The sequence below is a fragment of the Telopea speciosissima genome, chromosome 3 (assembly GCF_018873765.1).
Source record: "Telopea speciosissima isolate NSW1024214 ecotype Mountain lineage chromosome 3, Tspe_v1, whole genome shotgun sequence".
In the NCBI taxonomy this organism is placed as follows: Eukaryota; Viridiplantae; Streptophyta; class Magnoliopsida; order Proteales; family Proteaceae; genus Telopea; species Telopea speciosissima.
Window position 1 is genome coordinate 24,939,236 of NC_057918.1, and position 25,325 is coordinate 24,964,560.

At 40.8% G+C, this 25,325-nt stretch overlaps 1 protein-coding gene across 4 annotated transcripts in view; it reads left to right on the top strand.

Moving 5' to 3' along the window:
* The window catches only part of LOC122656414 (ABC transporter C family member 13), a 139,975-nt gene that overhangs the window by 77,959 nt on the left and 36,691 nt on the right, over positions 1-25,325 (top strand). For all 4 annotated transcript variants that reach the window (XM_043850917.1, XM_043850918.1, XM_043850919.1 and 1 more), the window contains exons 23-27: positions 9,210-9,490; positions 10,458-10,617; positions 10,831-11,006; positions 16,402-16,513; positions 16,610-16,663. In XM_043850917.1, coding sequence (XP_043706852.1) covers positions 9,210-9,490; positions 10,458-10,617; positions 10,831-11,006; positions 16,402-16,513; positions 16,610-16,663 — 783 coding nt within the window. The remainder of the gene's footprint in view (positions 1-9,209; positions 9,491-10,457; positions 10,618-10,830; positions 11,007-16,401; positions 16,514-16,609; positions 16,664-25,325) is intronic.

A 25,325-nucleotide genomic window follows, 5' to 3' on the forward strand; every position in this document is an offset into this window, starting at 1 on the left:
CCTCGGGGGCTCCGTTGTATTTTCTTGGGTTATTCTCCAACTCAGAAAGGCTATAAATGCTACCATCCCCCTTCCCGCCGTACCGTGGTTAGTATGGATGTTATTTTCCATGAGTCCATTTCTTATTATTCTTCGCCACCTCTTCAGGGGGAGAGTGCTGGTGAAGATGTGGCTTTCAAAATTCCTTTACCTGAGGTGCCTCTGGCTGCTGCCCAGACATCTTTAGCACCCTCGGCTGCTGTCCAGCCCCCTTTACCACCCTCGGCTGCTGTCCAACCCCCTTTACCACCCACGGCTGCTGCCCAGCCCTTTTTGGATGCTTCCCATCCAACTTTGGATGCTGCCCATCCTACTTTGGAGACTGCCCAACAACCTCTAGCTGTTCCTCCCTCACCTAATGGGAATCCTTTACAAGGGGAGACCGTAGAAAATAGTGTTGTTAATATTCCTATTCAAGGGGAGCTGACTCCAGTCCAGAGAACTATTGGTGAATTTCAGAAGAGAATTGACAACTTCAACATGATCACCTATACAAGGGGCAGATCCACCAGAGGGCAGTTGCATCCCATTGTAGCACCAGTACCCATCCAATTGCCGGCTCCAGACACAGATCCTACATCTCCTGGTGATCCATCTCCTTCCGACCTACCTATTGCACTTCGCAAAGGTACTAGGACTTGCACTTTACATCCCATATCTCATTTTGTTTCTTATAACTCTCTTTCTCCCTCTTTTCGTGCATTTGTATCTTCTCTTTCCTCTATCTCAATTCCTAGAAATTGGCAGGAAGCATCTACAGATGGAAAGTGGAAGGCAACAATGTTGGAATAAATGAGAGCACTACACAAAAATAATACGTGGGATCTTGTGGCTCTTCCTTCAGGGAAAAAACCAGTGGGATGTAGATGGGTCTTCGCTCAGACTTATGGAATTGACTATCAGGAGACCTTTGCACCAGTGGCAAAGCTCAATACCATCAGGGTGTTATTATCTTGTGCTACAAATCTTGGGTGGGATCTTCAGCAGTTAGATGTCAAAAATGCCTTCCTCCATGGAGAGCTTGAGGAGGAGGTATATATGGACATTCCACCAGGTTTTTCTGATGACAGGACTGAGGGCAGGGTTTGTAAATTGAAGCGTGCCCTTTATGGTTTTAAGCAGTCACCTAGGGCCTGGTTTGGCAGATTTCATAAGGCTATGATTTCAGCAGGTTACAAGCAGAGCAATGCTGATCACATTTTGTTTATCAGACGGCTTGGTAACAAGGTTACTTTTCTCATAGTCTATGTGGATGATATTGTGGTCACGGGTAATGATGATGCTGCAATCAGGGATTTGAAAATTCTTCTTGGCCTTGAGTTTGAGGTCAAAGATCTTGGTCCCCTAAAATATTTTCTAGGGATAGAAGTTGCTCGATCTTCAAAGGGCATCTTTCTTTCTCAAAGAAAATATGTCCTTGATCTATTGACTGAGATAGGGCTACTTGGCTGTCATCCTTCAGATACTCCTATGGAAGCTACTACAAAACTTAGGGAGAAAGAGGGTGAGCTTGTTGACAAGGGTGCTTATCAGCGGTTAGTGGGCAAACTAATCTACCTTTCTCACACACGCCCTGACATTGCAGTTGCTGTAAGTTTGGTGAGTCAGTTCATGCATGATCCCTATTCCTCTCATATGGATGCAGTCCGTCGTATTTTGAGGTATTTAAAGTCTGCTCCGGGAAAGGGAATCCTTCTATCTCCCAATGGTCACTTGAAGATTGAAGCCTATACTGATGCCGATTGGGCTGGTTCTCCTGACAGAAAATCTATCTCTGGCTACTGTTCCTTTATGGGTAGGAACCTTGTCACATGGCGTAGCAAAAAGCAGAATGTTGTGGCAAGGTCTAGTGCTAAAGCCGAGTTCCGCGCAATGGCACAAGGAATTTGTGAACTTCTGTGGCTTAGAGGATTATTGCAGGATATTGGTGTTGCTGTCCATCTTCCAATAATGCTTTATTGTGACAACAAAGCAGCCATTAGCATTGCTCATAACCCTGTCCAGCATGATCGTACTAAACATGTGGAGGTTGACCGACATTTCATCAAGGAGAAGCTTGAAGCTGGCCTCGTTTGTGTTCTCTTTATGAAGTCTACTGATCAGCTAGCTGATGTGTTCACTAAGGGATTGAGTAGCAAGCTGTTTCATCCTATCTTAGTCAAGTTGGGCATGCATGATATATATGCTCCAACTTGAGGGGGAGTGTTAGTTATATGTCCAGAATACCGTAGGGGTATTCTGGACCTTTCTTCTTTCTTAGTTGTGTTTATTATTTCGTTTTAGTCCCACATTGATTTTGTAATCTTTTTTATTCATTCATTATGATTATAAATAGAAGTGCTTGGTGATCACATTGATTATCCAAGTCTTACCCTAATTCAGTCCTCTCTACAGTAGTCTCCTTGCCCATAAATCTTCTTCCAATCTCAGGCTTCATTGAGAAAAGAAGCCAGGCCATCACAAGAGCATTCTCAGTGTCCCATTTGGAGTATCCTTGGTCATTAGGGAGGGGAGCCTTGATGCTGCCATTGATGTATCCCATCTTCCCCCTACACCGAAGAATCAATTTCATGGATCGGGACCAATCCAAATAGTTGTGGTTCTTAAGCTTGGCAATAGGAAGTTGGATATTGGGGCTCTCAAAGGAAGAAGGGAGAGAAGGAGCTGTTTCCACAAGGGGCAAGGGTGTTTCAACATTTTTCTCACCCATATTTGATCTTAAATCAACCACTTAGAAGATGTAAACAGCAGCACTTCAAGCAAACAGATTTCTCTCAAAACAGTAGCACAAAACAGGGCAAACAATAGCCAAAAAAGGCTAGCAACACTTGTAGATCTTCAAAAAATACTCAAACAGCAGCGGAGTAAAATGAGTAATGCTCCTTACCAAAAAACGATGCAAATGAACCATAAACAATGCCAAACTAGGCTCTATTGAAGAGCAGGTGCCAATCTAAACTCTAGCTGGCGGAAATTCTGGGCAGAACAGCCAAACCGAGTTCTCTTGTGGATGAATGGATGCTTGCAGAAGGCTTAAGAGGAGCCAGGGAGATCAAAGAGGACCCCCAAACGAAACTAAAGCACTAAGAATCAATCCATTTGGTTTCCAAACAAGAGAGAAACAAGTTGGAGAAGATAACCTAACCAGACCTTCGAACAGCAGCAGCAACCAAGTGAAAGAAGACCTTCTTCACTCCCCAAACTTCCTTCGAACACTTGCAAACAGCAGGATCAATGCTCTAATACCATGTTATCTTTTAGAGTGCAAGAAGGAGAAGAGAAGAAAACTGAAGAGAGCAGCCACGGTTTTGGTTTGGTGTGTTATGTCTCAAAACAAGAGACTAACATGCTTATATTGAAAAGAATATATAATTACACTCAGGCCCTTGGCCTTATACAAATGACACAAAGTACATAAAATAGGGGTTATGTACATATATACCCCTGATACAACTATTCTTAACATTAAGTTATTTATTTTCTAGTTAGTTTCCTAGTCTAAATTGACTTTCCTTTTTCTATTATCTTGTACTTCTGTTTACTCTTATAAATACATCCTAGCCAGCGATAGAATTCTCACTCTTGAGTCTATCACTGGCTCACTCTGTATCAGTGCTCTTCCATCGATTCTGATTTTGAGATTCCAAGAAGTTCTCGGTTGAAAGTTTGCAGCAACCTATCCCGCCTTCCATGAAGATTAGACCCTAGTTTATTAGGATACTGTTGGAACCGCTTCCTCTAAAAGGCCGACTTTGTAGGAAAGGGAGGAAACAATATGTATATCATACAGGAGCTCTAACACGGAGGACTATCCAAAGGGGGACACAGGTGGATAAATAATTTTTTAACACCTACCCGCTCCGAGAGGGACTCGATACAATGACCCCTTCCTGCTCTGATACCATGTTGGAACCGCTTCCTCTAAAAGGCCAACCTTGTAGGAAAGGGAGGAAACAATATGTATATCATACAGGAACTCTAACACGGCGGACTATCCAAAGGGGGACACGGGTAGATAAATAATTTTTTAATAGATACAATAATAAAACTAGGGTCATTATTGTCTATTATTGCTCACCAGGGATTCCCTCGGCAATCGAAGGTGCTTTTGAAGATTTCTTTTTGCTCTCCAAGCTTACGGATGATATCTGGATCAGATTTCTGCAAATCAAATCACTTCATATCAAGTTTCTATTCTGATCCAAGGTTATAAGGGTTGATTCGTACTATCTGAGGAGCTCAGTTTCAGCCTCATTGGACCTATTTTTATGTCAGAATTTGTCTATTTCAACACCTACTGATGGTACTCTGTTCTGGAGTAGTTTTCCAGATTTGAAGTTTTTTGCAATTTCTTACCTGCTGAGTCACAAATAGAATTGCTTGAAAATGTCATATCCAACCAAAGCCACTCCCAGGCGAAGGGTAAAGGATTTCTACTGCAGGGCCAGATGGAAAGGAGGGCTTTTTTCCAGATGGAGGAGGGAAAAGGGCAAGAAAAAAAAAGAGATGGTTGACATCCTCAATACCATTCCAGTAAAGGATACAAGAAGTGGGGGACAGGGATATGACGGTGAAGGAGAAAGGCTTGGGTGGGGCAGTTGTTTAGGGCTCTCCAAACATTGAAGCTGTGGCGGGGGATGTGACCTTTGAACCAAACAAGTTTATGCCAAAGGACAGAGGGAGCACGGGTCCTAACAAAGTCCCAAGCGGAGCTGCAGCTAAAGAGGCCATTGGGAGAGGGGGACCAAATGATCTTGTCCGAAAGAGAGGAGGGGCGAGGGGCGAGGGGGGAGGGGGGAGGGGAAGGGAGAGAGGCACAAGGGAAAGGGGGAAGGGGGAGACCACTGGCCATTGGAAATAATAAAAGACAGGGGGGAATGCTTGGGGATGCCAGAGGAGTGAGCAATGCGGGCTCCAAGATGATTGAAGAGGACACCTAAGGGGTGCCAGGGATCAAGCCAAAGGGAGATGGATGAGCCATTGGCGATCTTGAAGGAGGTTGCTCTGAGGGCTCAAGGATGAAGGAGAGAATTTTACGCCAATCCTAAGAGGTATCTGCTGGGATGGGGGCTAACCAAATGGAGTCTTTTTTGAGGAGGTAGGAGTATACCCAGTTGACCTAGATGGAGTCATGTTTAGAGGATATTTTTCAAATAAGCTTGAGGATACCCGCAGAGTAGAAATCGCGGATCCTACGGATACCGAGGCCTCCTTCAGATTTGGGACGACAAATAGAAGCCCAGCTAATAGGATGGATGAATTTGGAGCATTCTTTGCCTTTCCAAAGGAAGGCATAAAAGAGGGATTCCATTGCCTTAATTGTGGTTTTGGGGAGACATTAGATACCACACTAGTGAGGGAGAGGAGTCTACCCTTCCAGAGTTGGAGCCGTTTATGGATAAGGTCAAGCACAGGGGTATAGTGATGACCAGTTAACCTAGAAGGAATAAGAGGAAGACCAAGGTATTTGATTGGAAGGGAACCAAGGGAAACCCCATAAGGCGGAGGAGGTGCTCTTTATCAGAATCTGAAACTCCTGAGAGGAATATGTGGGACTTCAAGAGATTGATCCTGAGACTAGAGAGGCTTTCAAAGAGATGAAGAGAGAACATAATGGAAGAGATGGAGGAAGGGTCAGCCTTAGAAAAGATCATGAGGTCATCTGCAAAGGAAAGATGAGAAAAAAAAAAATTTTAAAAGAAAACTATATTTAAGATGGCTAAGATGAGAGAAAGGAAGAGTAGAGATTTCAATCAGGTGAGGTGCATCAAGGGTGAGGATGGAAGAGTGTTGGTAACGGATGACGACATCGTGAAGAGATGGGATGAGTACATTTGTGACCTTCTAAATGGAGATAGGTTGAGTAGAAATGATCCAGACAATTACATCTCTCCTCAAGACATCACATGGCATACATATGTAAGAAAGATTAGTATGGCAGAAGTTAAAGAAGCCTTAAGAAAGATGAAAACAGGCAAGAACCCAGTCCCAAATGAGATTCTGATAGAAGTTTCGAACACCCTTGGAAGTTGTGGGGTTTATTGGTTAACCAATCTGTTTAATATTATTATGAACACAAGGAAGATGCCAGATGAATGGAAGAGAAGCATTGTAGTCCCGATCTACAAGAATAAAGGTGATATCCAAAGTTGCAATAACTATAGAAGCATTAAGCTTATGAGCCACACTATGAAACTTTGAGAGAAGGTTATTGAAGCTCGTTTGAGAAGAGAGACCCATATCTCGGTGAACCAATTTGGCTTCATGCCAGGTGGTTCCACGATTGAAGCTATCTACTTATTGATGTGGCTTATGGAAAGATATAGAGATAGCAAGAAGGACCTCCATATGGTCTTTATTGGCCTGGAAAAAACATATGACCGAGTCCCTAGAGATTTAATCCTTTAGGTTCTAGTGAAGAGAGGGGTATCGAGTAAATATGTGGATACAATAAAGGATATGTATGAGGACGTTGTGACTAGTGTGAGATCTGTGGGGAGGTTAGGGTAAGGAATTCCCAATTACAATTGGGCTCCATCAGGGATCAGCCTTAAGCCCTTATCTTTTTGTACTTATCATGGACGACCTAACCAAGAGCATTCAAGACGAGGTCCCGTGATGTATGCTCTTCGTCGATGATATCGTTTTGGTGGATGAGGCAAAAACAGGGATTAACGCTAAGTTAGAGCTATGGAGATCAACCCTGGAAACAAGAGGTTTTAAGATTAGTAGAACAAAGACGGAGTATTTGAGGTGTAATTTTAGTCACACTATGATGAATACTGACATGGTGCGAATTGAGGAAAGAGAGATACCACAAAGTGACTATTTTAGATATCTAGGGTCAAACATAAATAGGGAAGGTGACATAGAAGATGATGTCTCACAGAGAATTAAAGTGGGATGGTTAAAGTGGAGAGGTGCGTCCGGAGTGCTATGTGTTCGACGTATTCCTTTAAAGCTTAAAGGAAAATTCTATAGGGCCGTTGTTCGTTCGGCTATGATGTATGGGGCAGAGTGTTGGGCAGTTAAGAAGTGTCATATTAAGAAGCTTTGTATGGCAGAGATGAGGATGTTAAGATGGATGTGTGGAAAAACAAGGATAAAGTAAGGACTGATTTTATCAGAGCTGACCTGGGAGTTGTTCCAATCAATGACAAGCTCCGAGAGAGTCGTCTAAGGTGGTTTGGCCATGTTCAACGGAGGCCTAGGGACTCCTCAGTTAGGAGGAGTGATATGATTCCAATTGATGGAGCTAAAAGAGCTTGGGGTGGGCCTAAAATGACCATAGGAGAAGTTGTAAGACAGGACATGCATAGTCTAGGTCTCGTGCCTTGTATGACCTCGGATAGAGCCTATTAGAGGGCAAGGATCCATGTAGCAGACCCTATTTAGTTGAGATTCTCCTGACTTGCTGGGCTGTGCCTCTTTCCTGTTTCACTTTTCTTGTATTTCCCTTTGTTCATTTGTCATTTTTCACTTCTCATCTCATTTTCCCATTCTTCTCTTTCACTTCGCAGTTTTTACCTACTTTGTTTGATTGGATCCATGTAGCCAACTCCATTAAGTTGGGATAAGGCTGAGTTTATTGTTGTTGTGCAAGTAAGGACAAAACCCATAATAACTACTAAAGACAGAACTTATACATGCTTACATACAAGTCCCCGACAGAAAATAGCATTTATAATATATCCCCCTTCATTACTACTAAACCCAGTATTCTAAATAGGGACAAAATTCAAAATAAATGAAGCATTCAATTAAACTTGTGAGGATGTAGATTTTAACCATATCCTGGAAACAAGGGAATGTAAGTATTTCTTTGGGATCAACCAGTATTAGAAGAGAATTGTTATATTTGTTCAAAGCCCTAGCAAAATCTTATGGAAGAGCTGCAGCTTTGATCACTGTCTACCTTGGTACCTTCAGATCTTCATTTATCCATCTCCTCCCAAGCAGGGTATATGAAAGAACAAAGTTATCTTTCTAATTGCAGGCATACAACAGCATCTCCCTTAAAAGTTTCATACATCCAAGCAATCTCTTCTGGCCATGCCTTTTCAGACTTACTTTTAAACTTTTAACATAGGTGAATGCACCTGAACAACAAATGGACATTCGAATAACATATATCTCCTGATTCTCTAACATCACAAATTGGCTGATTCTTCCTTCAACCTTTGTTGAACATGAATTTATTTCTGTTATGGTTCTTGTCTGAAATCCTCAAATAACTCACTTTAAGGAACAGAAAAAATCAGGGGAATAGTAGTTGGTAATGGAAGACATGGAAGTGCAAACGCAAATCCCATTTCCAGGCAAGGTGTTTATTTGTATTAGTTGTTACTTATGTTGGATTCATTTAGGCACCTTTTTTCTTTTTAACTGTAATGTAGAAATTGATGTAGATGTTTTTCTTACATATTCTGAAACTTCCCTTTTCTTTGCCGTCAAGAAAAAAATGATGGATCGACTTTTCACAAGAAATATCATTTGGCTTCACACTGTCAAATATATTATTTTACTGAAGGCAGTTTATATGATTAGAGGATCACTCAAGATGTTAGTAGTCGATGCTTATTGTACTCAGTAATAGAGGCCATTTTCCCCTCTTGGATTGGATTAGCTCTAAAGATTGTTTGGATGACAGTGACTTTCTCATAAGTGCCTTTTTCTGGAAAGAAATCCATGTATCCAGTTCCTTGGTCTGCATTTAACCAATTTTCCATAAGAATCTTACAATGAATTTTTTGTCTGTAGCCAATTATAGATGTTGGTCTGTTTCTTTAACAGTCTAGATATGTAGCCATGTTCTCATCTACTAGAAAATTAGTGTATGCTTAGGAAAGAGATCTACCAGTGGTCTAGATAATTTTTCCTCTGTTATCCCAAGATTCTTTTGAAGTATAATGGATATCATTTTGCAAGACCCATACTCCCATATAATTTCACTATAAGTAATTCCTTTCAACATAATGTGCTTCTTGTAATCATGGTAAGGAACAGGCCTAGTTTTGTTTTGTAATTAGCTGAGATCATTAGCCTTCCAAGGTTGGGTAATTGAGGCAAGATCTGGTTGAGCTCTGCATATGTTCATCAGAATTAGAATATTTTCATTTACAGAAAGAAGTGTTGCAAAAGATATTTAAATATTTGTTTTCATACTACAGGCAATATCTTCTGCTGACATGATTGTGATCATGGAAAAAGGACATATGAAGTGGGTGGGAAGCTTATCGGAGTTTTCAGTATCTCCCTATTCAACTATCTCTTCAAAAAAAGAATTAAAGATCTCATCTCCAGTTGTAAGACAAGAAAATGGCAGAAGCACTTCGGCTAAAGCTGAAGAAAATATCCAGGAGGAAAATGGTGTGAACATTTCTGGGAAAGCACAAGAGTCAATTGAAATTGAGATGAGAAAAGAGGGAAAAGTTGAGCTCAGTGTATACAAGTATACATTTTTTGAATATCTTTTGCAACACTTCTTTCTTAAACTAGTTTTTTATTTTTCTTTTTCTATCCTATTCTTTTATTGATTGGACTGTGAAATAGAATCTGATATGAAAATAACAAAAGGGAAAGATTCCCTAAGGAGAGAAAATACAAAATAAGTTAAAGGACTCTAACTATAGAAACTCATCAGACTAAATACATCTAATTTATATTATCAAAATCTTTTCTTGACATGAGCAAAACTTTTACCATGTATATTATTCATTGCATCCAAAGTTTTCTTGCTGATAGCTGAAAAATTCGACCACTTCCACATATGCTGGCTTTTCAGTTTAACCACTAGATAGATCCGTCGCCCAGTAAATATAACAAGAATCAAAAAAAAAAAAAAAAAATCCCATCAGATGGACATAGGGAACCACTCCACTGCACTCTTTGAACAATCCAAAATTTTAGGACAATGTCAATTCAACATCTCAGCACGGCTGATTGTCCACTGGTCTTGTGGGAAAGGACATTAAACACAAAAATTTATTGATAAAAAGAGAAAACCTAGATGGTGATATGATCACTACCCATATCTTGGAAGGGAGAATGGATTCTTTCCTTCTAACATCCTTTCCCTTGAGACTATGTGTTGGTGATATCCAAAACTTATTTTCATTTCTTTTTCTAAAATTTAAAATAAAAATAACAATGTTGAAATGCTGAACAGTGAATTTAAGCCTTCTTATGATACAAATGTTGGGTTTCTTTTTCTTTCTACTGTTAAATCCGGCAATTCTATTGCTCTTACTAGTGAACAATAGGTTCTGTTTGACGAGATTTGAGGTTTTCTTTAATATTGTAGTTTTGATATTTCTCAAGTAGAGACATATGCTTTGTGTATGTTCTCTATGTTCTTTGGCAGCAGCTAGTTATGATTATAAAATTTTACATTCTTCTCATGCCTATGTATTGAACAGAAATTATGCCGCATTTTCTGGCTGGCCAATTGCTATAGCCATATGCATATCAGCAGTCCTAATGCAAGCATCTCGAAATGGAAATGATCTGTGGCTTTCTCACTGGGTTGATAATATAAAAGGAAACCATCATACAATGTACTCCACATCCTTCTATCTGGTAATCACTTGTTTCCTTGAGTGTTATAAACAAATGATAGTATTTAAATTGACTTTCTCAGTTATCCCAAGAATATTATAAGTGAATTAAATTTAATATCAAGTATCAGGTGCTTTAAAAGAACATGAATAAATACTTGACAAATCAGTAAACAACAAGTTCACTTGGTGAGAAATGTTTTTCTATTCTGATTGTGTAGATATTGGTATGCAGGTTATACTATGTGTCTTCTGCATTTCAAATTCCCTTTTGACTTTGGTACGGGCATTCTCATTTGCTTTTGGTGGTTTGCGTGCTGCAGTTCAGGTTCATAACAAGCTTCTTAATAAGCTTGTCAATGCACCTGTACATTTCTTTAATCAAACACCAAGTGGAAGAATACTGAACAGGTTAGACTAATGCCTTTTAAGTAATTTTCTTGCCCTGTAATATTTTTCCTATACATATTTATTAAGAATAGTAATTTCAGGGGTATTCTTGTACATAACCCCATGTATTTTATGTTTCTTCTATTATTTGTATAAGGCCAGGGGCCCCTGTGTAATTTCTAATTCTTTTCAATATAAGCAAGTTAGTCTCTAGTTTGAAACATAACAGATTTATCACCAAACCGTGTTAGCTCCTCTCTTCTCCTCTCTTCTTCTCCTTCTTCTTCCTTTCTAAAACTTAACATGGTATCAGAGCATCTTGCTCCTGGAGTTTGAAGGTGATAGAAGGCTGCTTGGAAGGTGAAGAGCAAACCCTTTCCCTTGTTTCTTGTTGATCTTTGAAGGAAAACCTAGAATACCTTCTCAGATCTGTTTCTTTCTTGTTTGCAATTCAAATGGAGAGCAACCAAGTGCTCTAGTTTTGTTTGGAAGCCCTTTTTCATCCCCTTGTATTCCCTCAAGCCTCTTGGAAGCTGCTAAGGGTCAAAACTGCATTTCGGCCAGGCCATTTCTGCTCTTTTTTCCGCCAGCCAGAGTTGTTGATTCAACAGAGCACTTCAATAGAGCTTGGTTTGGGAGTTTTTTTGGGCTATCTACTATCGTTTCTTGGTAAGGAAGGTTATTCCTTTTTACTCTGCTGCTGTTTGATGATTGTGTGAAGTTCTACAAGCTATTTCAAGGTTTTTGGTCTAGTTTGTCTCTGTTTTTTGCTGCTGTTTCTTGAGAACCAACTGTTTTTGCTTGTGGTTCTGTTGTTTGGTCCCTCCAAGTGTTTGCTTTGAAGTCACAATGGGTGAAAAAACTGTTGAGACATCTGAAATCCCAACTATTGCAGCAGCCTTGCCTTTAACCCCTTCATATGAGAATCCAAATGTTCAGCTCCATATTGTCAAGCTTGACAATCATAATTACTTGGATTGGTCACGGTCTATGAAGCTCATTCTTCGGATTAGGGGGAAGTTGGGATATATATTTGGAAGCTTTAAGGCTCCTTCCTCACTGATCCAGGTTACTCCAAATGGGAAACCAAGAACTCCCTTGTGATGACTTGGCTTATTTTTTAGATGAAGCCGGAGATTGGAAGAAGGTTTATGAGTAAGGAGACTGCCAAAGACAAGGGATAGTGTTGCTCGTATTTTCGATAGAGTGGGGGACTCTACAAAGGTTTATCAACTTCTCCAACAGATTGTTAGCTTGCGCCATGGGGACAAAAGTATCTCTGAGTACTATAGTCTTGTTATGGGACTTTGGGAGGAGTATGATCACTACTGAGACCTCAAGCTGTGTCCTGTTGATGAGCCTAAAGTGCATCAGTTGTTTGAGAAGGAGAGGGTCTTGTTCCTTCTTGGAGGTCTTAACCCTGAGTTTGAACCCTTAAGGCTGCAGATCCTTAGCCGACCAAGTCTTCCCTCCCTGGAGGAAGTGTGTGGTTATTTACAGAGTGAGGAGACCCGTAGAGATGCTATGGAGACCACCCCCATTGTTGAGCACTCTGCTCTTGTTTCATCCACTCCACAAGACCGTCCTCCCTTCACTAAGGGGGCTGGTAAAGGTCGATTCTCCTGTGACTACTGTGGCAAGTCTGGGCATAAGAAGGAGTTTTGCTAGGATCTTCATGGGAAACCATCCTCTACTTCATCTGGAGGACAGAAAGGACAGAAGAAGAATGGGCCTAAGGCCCATGTTGGGGTTCATGAGTCTGATCCATCCTCCCTCTCCAAGGAAGACATAGCTGCTTTTCGTCGGATTGTAGCCCACTTGGATAGTTCCTCCTCTACTGCTACCACTACTTCCACTGCTCTACAGGTCTCTACCTCTTCTGGCACCACTCCCTAGGTCATTGACTCAGGGGCCACAGACCATATGACTGGTAGGTCTCAACTTTTTAATTCCTACTCTGTTTGTTCTGGGAAAGATAAGGTAAAAATTGTTGATGGTTCTCTTTCTTCCATTTCGGGTAAGGGAGATGTCCAAGTTACTCCATCTATCCCTTTGAAGTCTGTCTTTCATGTTCCCAACTTTGCTACTAATCTTCTTTCAGTTAGCCAATTGACTAAATCTTTGAACTGCTTTGTCACTTTTTTTCCTACCCATTGTCTCTTTCAGGAATTGGTGACGAAGAGGGTGATTGGCAGTGGACGTGAGGCTGATGGATTTTATGTTCTGGACACTTGTGCTTCCCCTATGGCGAAAGCTCAATCTTATGTGTGTGGGCAACATGGCGGACGCACACAGGAGGATATTTTGCTTTGGCATCGACCTTAGGACACCCTTCTTTTTCTGTTATGAGGAAACTCTTGCCACATTTATTTACCTCTTTTCCTGTCAATCATGTTTTTCATTGTGAACCTTGTCTTTTTACAAAAAGTTGTAAGACAGTTTATCCATCTTCTGGTAATAGATCTATTTCACCTTTTCACATTGTTCACACTGATGTTTGGGGTCCTTCCCCCGTTACTTCGTTACGTGGTTTCCGTTACTTTGTCTCCTTCATTGATGACTTCTCTCGAGTTACTTAGGTTTATATCCTGAAACAAAAGTGTGATGTCTATGCCGCATTTAAAAATTTTTATGAGTTGGTGTATACCCAGTTTCAAACTTGTATTCAGATTGTCCGTTCTGATAAAGGTGGAGAGTATATGTATGGTAGTTTGGAGTCTTTTTTTTTTACCATGGCATTATCCACCAGGTGGCTTTTGTTGATACCCCTCAACAAAATGGGGTTGCTGAAAGAAAAAACCGCCACCTGCTAGAAGTGGCCCGGTCCCTTTGGTTTACAATGCATGTTCCAAAAACCTTTTGGTCCAATGCCTTACTCACTGCTGTCTTTCTTATCAATCATATGCCCTCCAGCGTCTTAAACTTCAAATTCCCTCTTGAGGTCTTACCCTCACTTTCTTCTTCTTTCTCCCTTCCCCCACGGGTCTTTGGTTGCATCTGCTATGTTCATATTAGCAAATCTGCCCGCACTAAATTGGATCCTAAGGCCTTAAAGTGCCTCTTTCTTGGGTATTCCTCTACCTCCAAAGGATACACATGTTATCACCCTCCTACCCGTTGGTGGCTTATCGCCAAAGATGTCCATTTCTTTGAAACCATCCCGTATTTTCAGTCACCTCTTCAGGGGGAGTGTTCATCTCTTGATGGTGAGGTTGAAGAGGCTCCTGAGTTTGTTTCCTTTCCTTCCTCCTCTCTTGTTCCCATTTCCCCTTTTCAGATTGACAAGGGAAAGAAAAGTTCTGCGGATACTGTTGTTGAGGGGGAGCCTCCGAGTGCACAGGTGAACAGAGAATAGGGGGAGCTATTGGTGTATACAAAGGACAAGAGAAACCCTTCTTCATGGTTTCCTATAAAGAAGACCTGCCAAAATCCTTCTTCGTCTCCTCATCCTGAGCCTCCATCCATTGAGACAGGTATACCTTCCTCTACTCCTACATCCTCAGACTTAGATCTTCCTATTGCTCACCGCAAGGGAACTCAGGCTTGTACTAATCCCATTGCCAAGTTTGTCTCCTATGATTCTATCTCCCCTACAGGTGTTGCCTTCACTGTGGCTATCTCCTCCATCTTTATTCCTAAGAATGTAGTAGAGGCTCTGGCTAATCCAAAATGGAGAGAAGCAATGAATACAGAGATGGTGGCCCTTGAGAAGAATCACACTTGGGATCTTGTTGAACTCCCAAAGGGGAGAGTTCCTATTCGATGCAGATGGGTATTCACAGTCAAGTTCAAGTCTGATGGTACTGTAGAGAGATATAAGGCAAGACTGGTTGCCAAGGGCTATACCCAGGTGTATGGCATTGATTATCAGGAAACCTTTGCTCCAGTGGCCAAGCATAATTCCATTCGGGTTCTCCTCTCAATGGCTGCAAATCTTGATTGGCCATTGTACCAGCTTGATGTGAAGAATGCATTCTTACATGGTGACTTAGAAGAAAAGGTCTACATGCACTCTCCTCCTGGGTTCAAGCATCCTAGTAGCAATGGAAAAATGTGTCGTCTTAGGAAGGCTCTTTATGGCCTTAAACAATCTCCTAAGGCTTGGTTTGAGAGGGTTAGACAAGCTATCCTACAGAATGGATACATCCAAAGTCAAGCCTATCATACTTTGTTTATACAAAGGAAGGTCAGCACTATTACAGCTCTTATTGTATATGTTGATGACATTGTGGTCACGGGAAACAGTGAGGCTGAAATCTCAAAGCTTAAACTTTACTTGGCTCGGCAGTTTGAGATCAAAGATCTCGGTCCATTGAAGTATTTTCTGGGGATTGAAGTTTCAAGATCCAAGCAAGGGATCAATGTTTGTCAAAGGAAGTTTGTCCTTGATCTTCTTACAGAGACAGGATACTTAGGATGTAAACCAGTCTCCTCCCCTATTGATCAGAATCACAAACTAGGGGAAGATTATGGTGAACCTCTTGTAGATGCTGAAAAATATCAGAGATTAGTAGGCAAGCTAATCTATCTTTCCCTTACCCGACCTGACATAGCCTATGCTGTTGGAGTGGTAAGTCAATTTATGCATGCACCCAAAATGGGACATCTTGATGCGGTTTACCGGATCCTCAGATATTTAAAGTCATGCCCTAAAAAAGGTCTTCTCTTCTCTAGAAATGGTCACTTGAGGATTGAAGCATACACTGATGTTGACTGGGCTGGAACTATTTCTGATCGAAGATCCACTTCAGGATACTGTACTTTTGTTGGTGGAAATTTGGTTACTTGGAGAAGTAAGAAACAACCTGTGGTGGCTAGGTCGAGCGCTAAGGCCGAATTTAGAGCCATGGCTCACGGAGTGTGTGAAATCTTGTGGCTGAAGAAACTCGTTCAAGAATTGGGATTTGAGATTGTTAAACCTATGAGTTTATATTGTGACAACAAGGCAGCCATAAGTATTGCCCACAACCCAGTGCAACATGACAGGCAAGGCATGTTGAGGTTGATAGACATTTTATCAAGGAAAAGATTGAGTCAAAGACCATCTGCACTCCTTTTGTGAAGACAAATGAACAAGTGGCCGACATCTTCACCAAAGGACTTAGTACTCATCACTTTGACTGTTTGTTGAACAAGTTGGGCATGTATGACATATACCACCCAGCTTGAGGGGGAGTGTTAAGAATAGTAATTTCAGGGGTATTCTTGTACATAACCCCATGTATTTTATGTTTCTTCTGTTATTTGTATAAGGCCAAGGGCCCCTGTGTAATTTCTAATTCTTTTCAATATAAGCAAGTTAGTCTCTAGTTTGAGACATAACAGATTTATCACCAAACCGTGTTAGCTCTTCTCTTCTCCTCTCTTCTTCTCCTTCTTCTTCGTTTCTAAAACTTAACATGGTTCTGGTCTGCAGGTTGTCCTCAGATCTTTACACCATTGACGATTCACTTCCATTCATTCTCAACATTCTTTTAGCTAATTTCATTGGTCTTATGGGGATTGCAATAGTTTTGACATATGTACAGGTACTTCTGAAATCATTGGTGCTTCTTTTGTTGAATTCCATTAAATGATATCCGGCTATAAAAATGTGATTTTGAGACATTAAGGGATTTGTGCAGGTCTTGTTCTTGCTCCTACTGTTGCCGTTATTGTATATCTATAGTAAGCTACAGGTATTGGATACTGTCTTTTATGTTCATATTGACATGGCATATTGTCTTAATTTATATACTTAACTAGAGATGAAATTATGTGTTGCTAATAGTATAAAGCAGAAGTTTATTTTTTATTTCTGATGGTTCAATGATAGAGATTACTTTGGAAATAATTTAGTATGACATAAATCACCCTAATTGAACTGGAATAGGCTAGTTACCCTATCAGAGCTTGAATTGTCAATTGGGAAATTTATTTTTCTATCTCGACCAAATTCAGTTGAGTGCATCTACAGCTATTCAAGTGTTGAAATTCTTGTTATATACTTCATTTAGGGATGTAAATGGATAACCGAAAATCCAAATTCGATCCGCATCCATATCTGTTTAGGGACATCCGTATTTATTTCTTTATTTATTTATTTAAACCCGAATATTCTCTGGGACCCGGGCTGGCCCCTAGGATTATATTAATAATCAAATAAAAAATTTTTGAAAGAATACAAGGGGGGGACATACCCGCCTTACCCAACCCGAGACAACAGAAATCTCTCAAGCTCTCAAGATCCAAACTCGCTCCCTTAAAAGAAAACCCCAAAAGCCAAAAGAGGAATTATTTCCTCAAGACTGGTAAACCAATTGAATCCTCGCGGGTGATCCGTTTAAGGCCAAGAGGAAGATCAATTTCAGATCTAAACAACGTGTTTGACGCCATCTCACAAGCATAATTCACCAGCCAATCCACTGCCCTGTTACCCTCTCTAAATGTGAAGGGAGTCTGGGCTGAAGGGTATCAATCAAGACCACAATCTCGTTGCACCAATACCATCCTTTCCAAACGTTGCATCTCTTGTTAGTAACACACTACACAGCCAATGCCGAATTAGAATTCATATGGAAACTTTTGAACCCCATTTCTGCGCAAAGATTGAGGCCATCTCGCATGGCTCTAAGCTCCGCGATAGAGTTAGTACATTCCCCGTAAAAATTAGCGAAGGCAGATAAAACGCGCCCTAGGGACATCTGTATTCGTTTAGAAATATCCAGAAATACTCCGATAAAAATCCGTCCAGAAAAAAATCTAAATACTTAATAATAAAAAATTAAGTAAATAATGATCTTGAGGGTTTTTGAAAATTCAACAGGTTCTAGAATATGAGGAAAAGAGAATCATGATTTAAGAGATATGGATTGAGAGTGAATTGTATCTGCAAGGGGGAGGAAGGTCCGGGTTACACAAGGCAAAGATGTAAACGGATGGTCGAAAATTCGAATTCAATCCGCATCCGAATCCATTTAGAGGTATCCGTATTCAGCCAGGGAATATCCGGATCCGATCACATCCGATCCGTATCCGAGCCGAATCCAATCCGTTTACATGCCTACTTTCATTCCTTGTTTTGGCTCACAACCACAATTAGACCACTTGTAGTCTTTGTGAAAATGCAATGGATGCATAGGACCCTGCAAAAGTGGGATATTTGCTCTCGCAATGGATGCAGAATCTTTGGGTACTGGTGACCAACAGAATGATCAGTCTGCTGGTCCATCTGCAAGAACAGGAGAACTAGGAAAATGAAATGGGATATTGGTTGCACAAGCCTGCATTCAGCAGCAAGGTTCTAAATCTCGGGTTTCAACCTGGTAATGTAGTCCTAGATTGGTAGGGGACCAACTAGGAGAAAGTAAACCAGGGTCTGTTATGAACAGGTGAATCGGCTAGGCCAAAAATAGGTTTTTGGTGAAATTAGGGTTAGGGTTTGATGTATGGGTTCTGTCAAGTTGAGGTAGGGGAGTCTATCAGTGAAGGTCTTGAGATGTTATAATGATGGAAACGTCTAAACTTGAATAGGCAGCCAATTAGGGTTAGGGTTTCGGGTTTTGGAAAAGAGGAAAAGATGGATTTCTAGGATTTGGCTGGACAGAAGTTAACCAAACTTGAATGGTTTTCCTAGGAGGGTATGAGGGATAATTGGTCAGATTTGTAGAATATTCTGACGGTTGGTTTGGGCTGGGTAGAAAATAGGGTTTTGGGTTTTGATTTGAGATGGGGGGGAATTAGGGTTTCAGTAGTTGGAAATTGGAATGGGCAGCAAGGGAGATCGAGTTCTCCTTATGGGCAGGGGTTGTAGTGGTTGAAGTTTGATGAATTTCTGATGGTTGGTTATGTCTGGACAGAATTATGGTCGTTGGGAAATTGAAAATAAAAAGGGGGAAAATGAGGGTTGGGGATGTAGAGGATTAGAAGAAGAAGTATGGGGATGGGGATGTCTCAAACTTACTGTAATAGCAGATTACTCTTGGTAGCATCTTGTTTGAGGATGAAACTTGAATAAAAATTGAATCTTTGAACTTGAAGTTGAATAAAAATCAGATCTTGAACTTGAACTTGAAAGTAGAACTTGAGAGGAACCACTCAGGCTTCACACCGCAGAGTGTCGATTGGATCAAACACCAATCCCACCAATGAACCACCCGGGCTTCACACAGCAAGGTGTCGATTGGATTACACACCAGTCCGACCAGCTTAGCAGCTTTGATCATGCACACAAAACAGATCTTCAATACAAGATGAAAAGCAGAAGCTTTCATTAATATCAAAATTGATATTCAATGTTCCCCCCCCTCGCCTTACAACCTTATATAAAAGACTCATAAATGGACTCCTACACTAAAAATGAAAGGCCTAACCCAATCCTTAACCTATTAGGTAACCTAAACTGACTGGGAAAGTGAATAACAAAGGAAATACACTCAAAACATGGCTACACTTATATAGTCCTAATCCAGCCCAACTTAAATAACAATTAAATAGTCACATGACCACTTAACCAAGTCACATGATCACTTAAGTGATCACATGACCACTAACCAAAAAAAAAAAATTTACTAACTAATCCCGTAAGTAAACTTAGTACCCATATTTTAGGCCCATAAAAATGGCCTATTACATAGAAAACCCATGGGATCAAAGGCCCAACATGTATATAACTCAACCCTAGACTTATTCCAAATAAAATAAGCCCATTTGGGTGATGAATCTGCATCACCTGGTTTTAACCAGCCCGAAACCGAGATATGGTCAAAACCTAGTACTTTTTCCCAGCCAACTCCAGATTGTGGTTTTGAGGCCCATAAATGGTTTTTTAGGTCTGATTTTTTGTATACAGCCTATTTTTGACATTCTAAACACAATGCATGAACTATTTTCAAAAAAATAAAATAAAATAAAAAACACTCAAAATGGTACTTGTGGTTATTGACCCAAGTTTACTAGTATACGTTGAAGGATACACTAAATTTGGTATTATAAATACTTAGTTCACATAAAGTTAAAGTACAAGAACACTGATTAATACATGTTATCCAAATAAAACATTAAGGTGCTCAACACTCGCTCAATTCCATGTGGAGTTTCTTGGTGGGTCCAATCCACAAGCTGCGTACCATTGAATATTTCGGAGCCGTTCCTCTGAATGTACCACATATGTATCCCATGATATGCTTTGGGCCCAATTATTCTGATAGTCCATAACTGCCCATCTATAAGCCTCATTATCAACTAGTATAAGATATCCCAACCTAGGGAAGGGCTCACCGTGACTGTAAGAAGTAGGAACCGACACACATGGTTGGGATGGATACCTAAAGATATTGTCAACAAAGGATGACCCAGCACCTGACCCATGCCCATATCTATATCTAGCAGCAGATGTATCATGACCACTCCCATATCCAAATGAACCGGTGCTCTCGAAGGATGGTCCACCAGCATATCCACCATACGGTCCATACCCAACATATGATGCTTATCCGACGCTCTCGAAGCCACTATCATGATGTTGTGATGGACTAAGGGTATCTGCTATGAAGATGGCGTGCGCCAATGCCCAGATCCTCTAGTATCCCCCAAACTCATGGTTCCATAGTTCCAGACAAGATAGATATATCCATCTCGGATGCCTCATCAATAGGTCCAAGTCCTTGTTTGCGAAGACGTCGAGTGTAAATACGTGCACCATGATTCTCATCTTGAGTTGTATGAGTAAATTGACTCTCCCTTATGAATCTCTGTGGTTATGGCTCTGGATCTGCCTCTTGCTACTGAAACATCTGATCCTCCTCATTGCGTAAGGAATCTAATCTGGGATTATCATCATAATACCCACCAATCCTCATACCACCACCATCATCAGCTCCACTACTACCAAGGTGTGGCTCAAATGGACGTGGGGTCTGTGAATGAACTCTGCTCTCTGTTTCCATATAATCATCAGCATTAGCACCCATCTATGAAGCAATATAGTTGTTGGTTCGACCTCCATCCTCATCTAATAAAGGCTCACCTCGATCCAACATTAAGAGAGTTACATATAAAAAAAAAAAAACATTAAGAGAGTTGATGTAGCTTGTAGATGCACCAAAAGACGAAACAGTGTGAAGAAATCCATACTTTTGAGCCAAACTCCCACTCCCTATGTCAAAACCACCGAGACAGCATGTGTTTCGATCGAAACTTGTGAGAAATGGCAAGTTCCAATTGAAACTTGTCACTTTAAATGCTAGTTTGGGTTGGTTCAACTGGTTTTAACCGAAACCTTGTACCTTTTAAACTCCCTGCTTAACTCGTCTCAATTTCTTCCGAAACCGAGATATCTCAGTGGTTTCGGTTGGTTTCGACTGAGATCTCTTTCCATGTTCAGCAGTCGAACTGCCATCCTGTTGATCCTTGCAACACAATACCTAAATCATCAATCCTAAGCCAAAATAGAAATTGGCATTTATTTTTCAATTTTTTTTAAAACTTACAATAAATAGTAAAATTGGATTTGCTACAAATAGTATGCCACTATTTACTAAAAATACTAACATATAGCACTATTTACCAAAATAATAAATTGACATGATACTCTAAACATACCGCTTAAAAATCAAACTACAATAAGAACTTCATTATACCCAGAAAAAAAGGGCGTACTCAGTGCATGAGGCTTCCGCCACTGCGAGGTCTGGAGAGGGTCATATTGTATGCAGCCTTAGCCCTGCTTTCGCAGAGAGGCTGTTTCCAGACACGAACCTGTGACCACTTGGTCACAATGGAGTAGCCTAACCCCTTCTGTTAATTATACCCAATTCTTACCAAAACATTATATATCTGTTACAACCTCTTATCCCAAAAGCTTGAACATTATATATCTGAATTTGATTGCTCAAACCAATAGCCAAACAAGATCTTGTGCTCCAAGGTTGGTTCAAACTTGGGAAACTAAGGTTAACAAACAAATAGAGGAATGAGGGGGGCTCTAATGGGGTTCTGATATGGAGTATGGTGACAGGAAAGGCCTGCTGAAAGTTGCAGTCTAATAAGGGACAGAAAATAGGTTTTCTGGTTGATCCTTAGTTGAGGTAGGAGTTAGGGTATTATGGTAAATAGGGTCATGGTTCGAGAACTCAGTGAGATCTTGCCGAGATCTTACTTAAACCTCGTTTTTTCCAATTAGCGAGTCAAGATGGGAGGCAAAATACAAAGTTACACGGACTCGGTCGAGATGAACCAAACCCATGTTTAAAAGGGGAAAGATCTCAACCGAGACAGTCAAGATCTCAATAGAAACTCGACTGTCTCGGTGAACTTGACAGGGAAACCAGTGGTGGTGGTGGTGGTGGTGGCATGGTGAGTGGTGGTTTTTATGATGATCGTCATGATGGGATGCGCGAGCAATACCAATACGGGCAACAAACAGAGTCGGAGCCGATACGTTTCACAGGTTGACTCAGTATACTCATGCCACACAGGATCAAGACCATGGTGCCCCTGCTATGTATAGGAGACGCCCGCGTCGCACACAGTGACAAGCTCAGGATGAGGACATGAGTATGAAGACCATGGTTGAAAGTTTCAGAAGCATGAGTATAGATACTACTAGTGAGCGTCAGTCGTAGTATACATCTCAGCCTGACTATGATTATGGCCAGGAGAGCACCGTTTCCCAATATAGTGGCTATGGGCAGCCGCAGTTAGTACACTATGGCCATGACTTAGACGCTCGGAACATTGGGTTAGGGTTTATTGACGACCTATTCACAGTCCCAACCCAGCCATACTTGCCTTCTGGCAGTAGCAATGGATCAATCCCATTATTCCCATTGCAACCGCCTCTTCTATACCCTAGGATAGGGTACCTTCGGATAGCTGATGACGACACTTTCTAGGCTGTCATATATGTTAAGATTGATGTAAAATACCCTACATTACATTTCTAATGCTTATTTAAGTTTTTTTTACATTAATTGAATGCTTTGATTGCTTTCTATTACTAAATTATGTGTAGAATAGAGTATTTTAGTACGTCGTCGCCTACCAACCTAGGGTCCGAAGTGAAACTCCTATTTGGACTTTGTTTTTGCAAAATCTGGTCATTGTGTTTAAATGGCCTAAAATAGGCTGAGTACCAAGTTTCAGGCCCAAACTAGGTCTAAAACCTACTGAAATCAGCCTTCGAGTTCAAAAAAAAAATAATGCACCAACTCGACGAGATGTCGGCCCAACTCGGTTTTTTGGCTGGGCGAAACCAGTACCGAAACCGAGTTCTTGAACCATGAATAGGGTACTAAAATTAGGGTTGATAATTGGAAGTTAACTCATTGAGTTCAGAGATGTAGTAGTCTAATTTCAGCAAGTTATTAGGGCAGAAATCAGAATTGGCAGCAAGTTATGAATGGTTGTAACAGAGTAGAAATGGGAGTAAGGGTAAAATAGGAAAACTCAAAAATATAAGGAAGGATGGAAAATTTTCAAGTGCCTCATGTGTGAACAAAACCATGTGAACCCGTCCACTACTCCAAAAGAAATTATGGAAACACCTCTTACGGATGGACTCTTCAGAATACAATCAGGCACCCACTCGTCGAAAGGCTTATTGAACACTTATAATCAGGCACCCACTCATTCCCTTCTCCAACACGGGACGATAATGACAATGATATGGGATGGGATACGGATTAAAGAAGAAAGATTCATCCAGACAAAAAATGGAGACATGGCAAGATTCCTCCTGATTTTGTATTTTCCTTTTTCTAGAAGCATTGTATGTGTCATGTATTGTGTGATTTCTGGATTTGTAAGCTTTTTAAGTCCGTGTATTTGTAATCCCTTTAAGTCCGTGGATTTGTAAACTTTTTGAGTCCATGTTCTTGTAAGTGTGTTAAGTCCACCCATATGCCTATCATGGAATGAGGTCTCGCCGAGATCTTCGAGATATCTTGGTTTTTTTAAGGTCTGAGATGAGACAGAGGACAAAGTTAAAGGAAACAGCATCGACTCAAGGTCTCGGATTCTCGGTATTATCTTGGTATCTCAGTGAAATCTCGTTATTATCTCAGTATTTTACATTAATTGTATGCTTTCTACTACTAAATTATGTGTAGAATAGGGCCTATTAGTACGTCGTAGCCTACCAACCTAGGGTCCGAAGTCAAACTTCTATTTAAACTTCGATATTTCAAAATCTGATAGTGTCATTGTGTTTAAATGGCCCAAAATAGACTGTATACCAAGTTTCATGACCTAATTAGGTCAAAAACCCACCAAAACCTGGCTTTGAGTTCAGAAAAGAAAAAATACACCAACTCACCAAGTTCTCAGCCCAACTCTGTTTTCTGCTTGGCCGAAACCAGGTCCAAAACTGAGACCTTGAACCATGATGCCTATAATTGGGACGGCTCTCTTCAGTTGTAAGCAAGCTTGGTCAGTGAAGTGAAATACAATTCCTGAGTTGGTTTGTTCTTAGCAAACATCTCTTGTTGGTTGAAGTGGCTCCCATATGGTCATTAAATAGAATGCAAAAGGAGCCCAAAATTCAGTTCAAAGACCAAGTCTAACAGGAAAAGTTTTGCCCAACCGTTCGATTAATTGACCCTACCAGTCGACCGGTACTCAATGGTCGTTGCCAAAATCTAGCCGTTTTTCAACTGTTGCTCGGAAACGGTTGAGCACCGGCCGACCAGTACATCAACCGTTGCTCGCTTGAGCACCAACCACTTGCTCAAACTGGCTTATCAAGCCTTCTTGGGACCCATCGTCCGGCTGTTACCGGTCGATCTGTACACAAGTCAATTGATCCTAAGGCCTCTCAGGAAGCTGGTCAATCGGTAGGAACAGGTCGACTGGCAGCCCCAAAAATGTTGTGATTTTATGGATTTTTACCACAGTTTCAAACACATTTACCAACATATTTTAAGTCAGAAACCCAATTTAAAGCAATTTGCTTTCCAAGGCAAAATCCCCAAAAAGTCTTAAGTCTGGGTGTACCAAATGCTCAAGTTAGGTCTTTTTGGTTTTGGTGAGTAATTAATGTCCTAGTGTAGAGAATCACCTTACACATGCATGCCTAGTATTACAAGAGATTACAATTTACAACATTAAATCTTAAGACAGAGAAACATCACCATTGATGAAGTCTTTGTTGAATGATCACTTAACGCTCTTAACCCAATTGTTGCTCTAACGATTTCCAATTATTGATCTTACTGATGGAAGCTTGATCGAGTCCAATTTGGCTTCACAATCATCAGGCCACAATGATGAACTTACTGAGGTTCTCTTAATGATGCCAATTGAGTGTCACCACATGCCGCAGATGGATTTACTGAAGTGTAGAAACACTTCATGCCTTTAGGG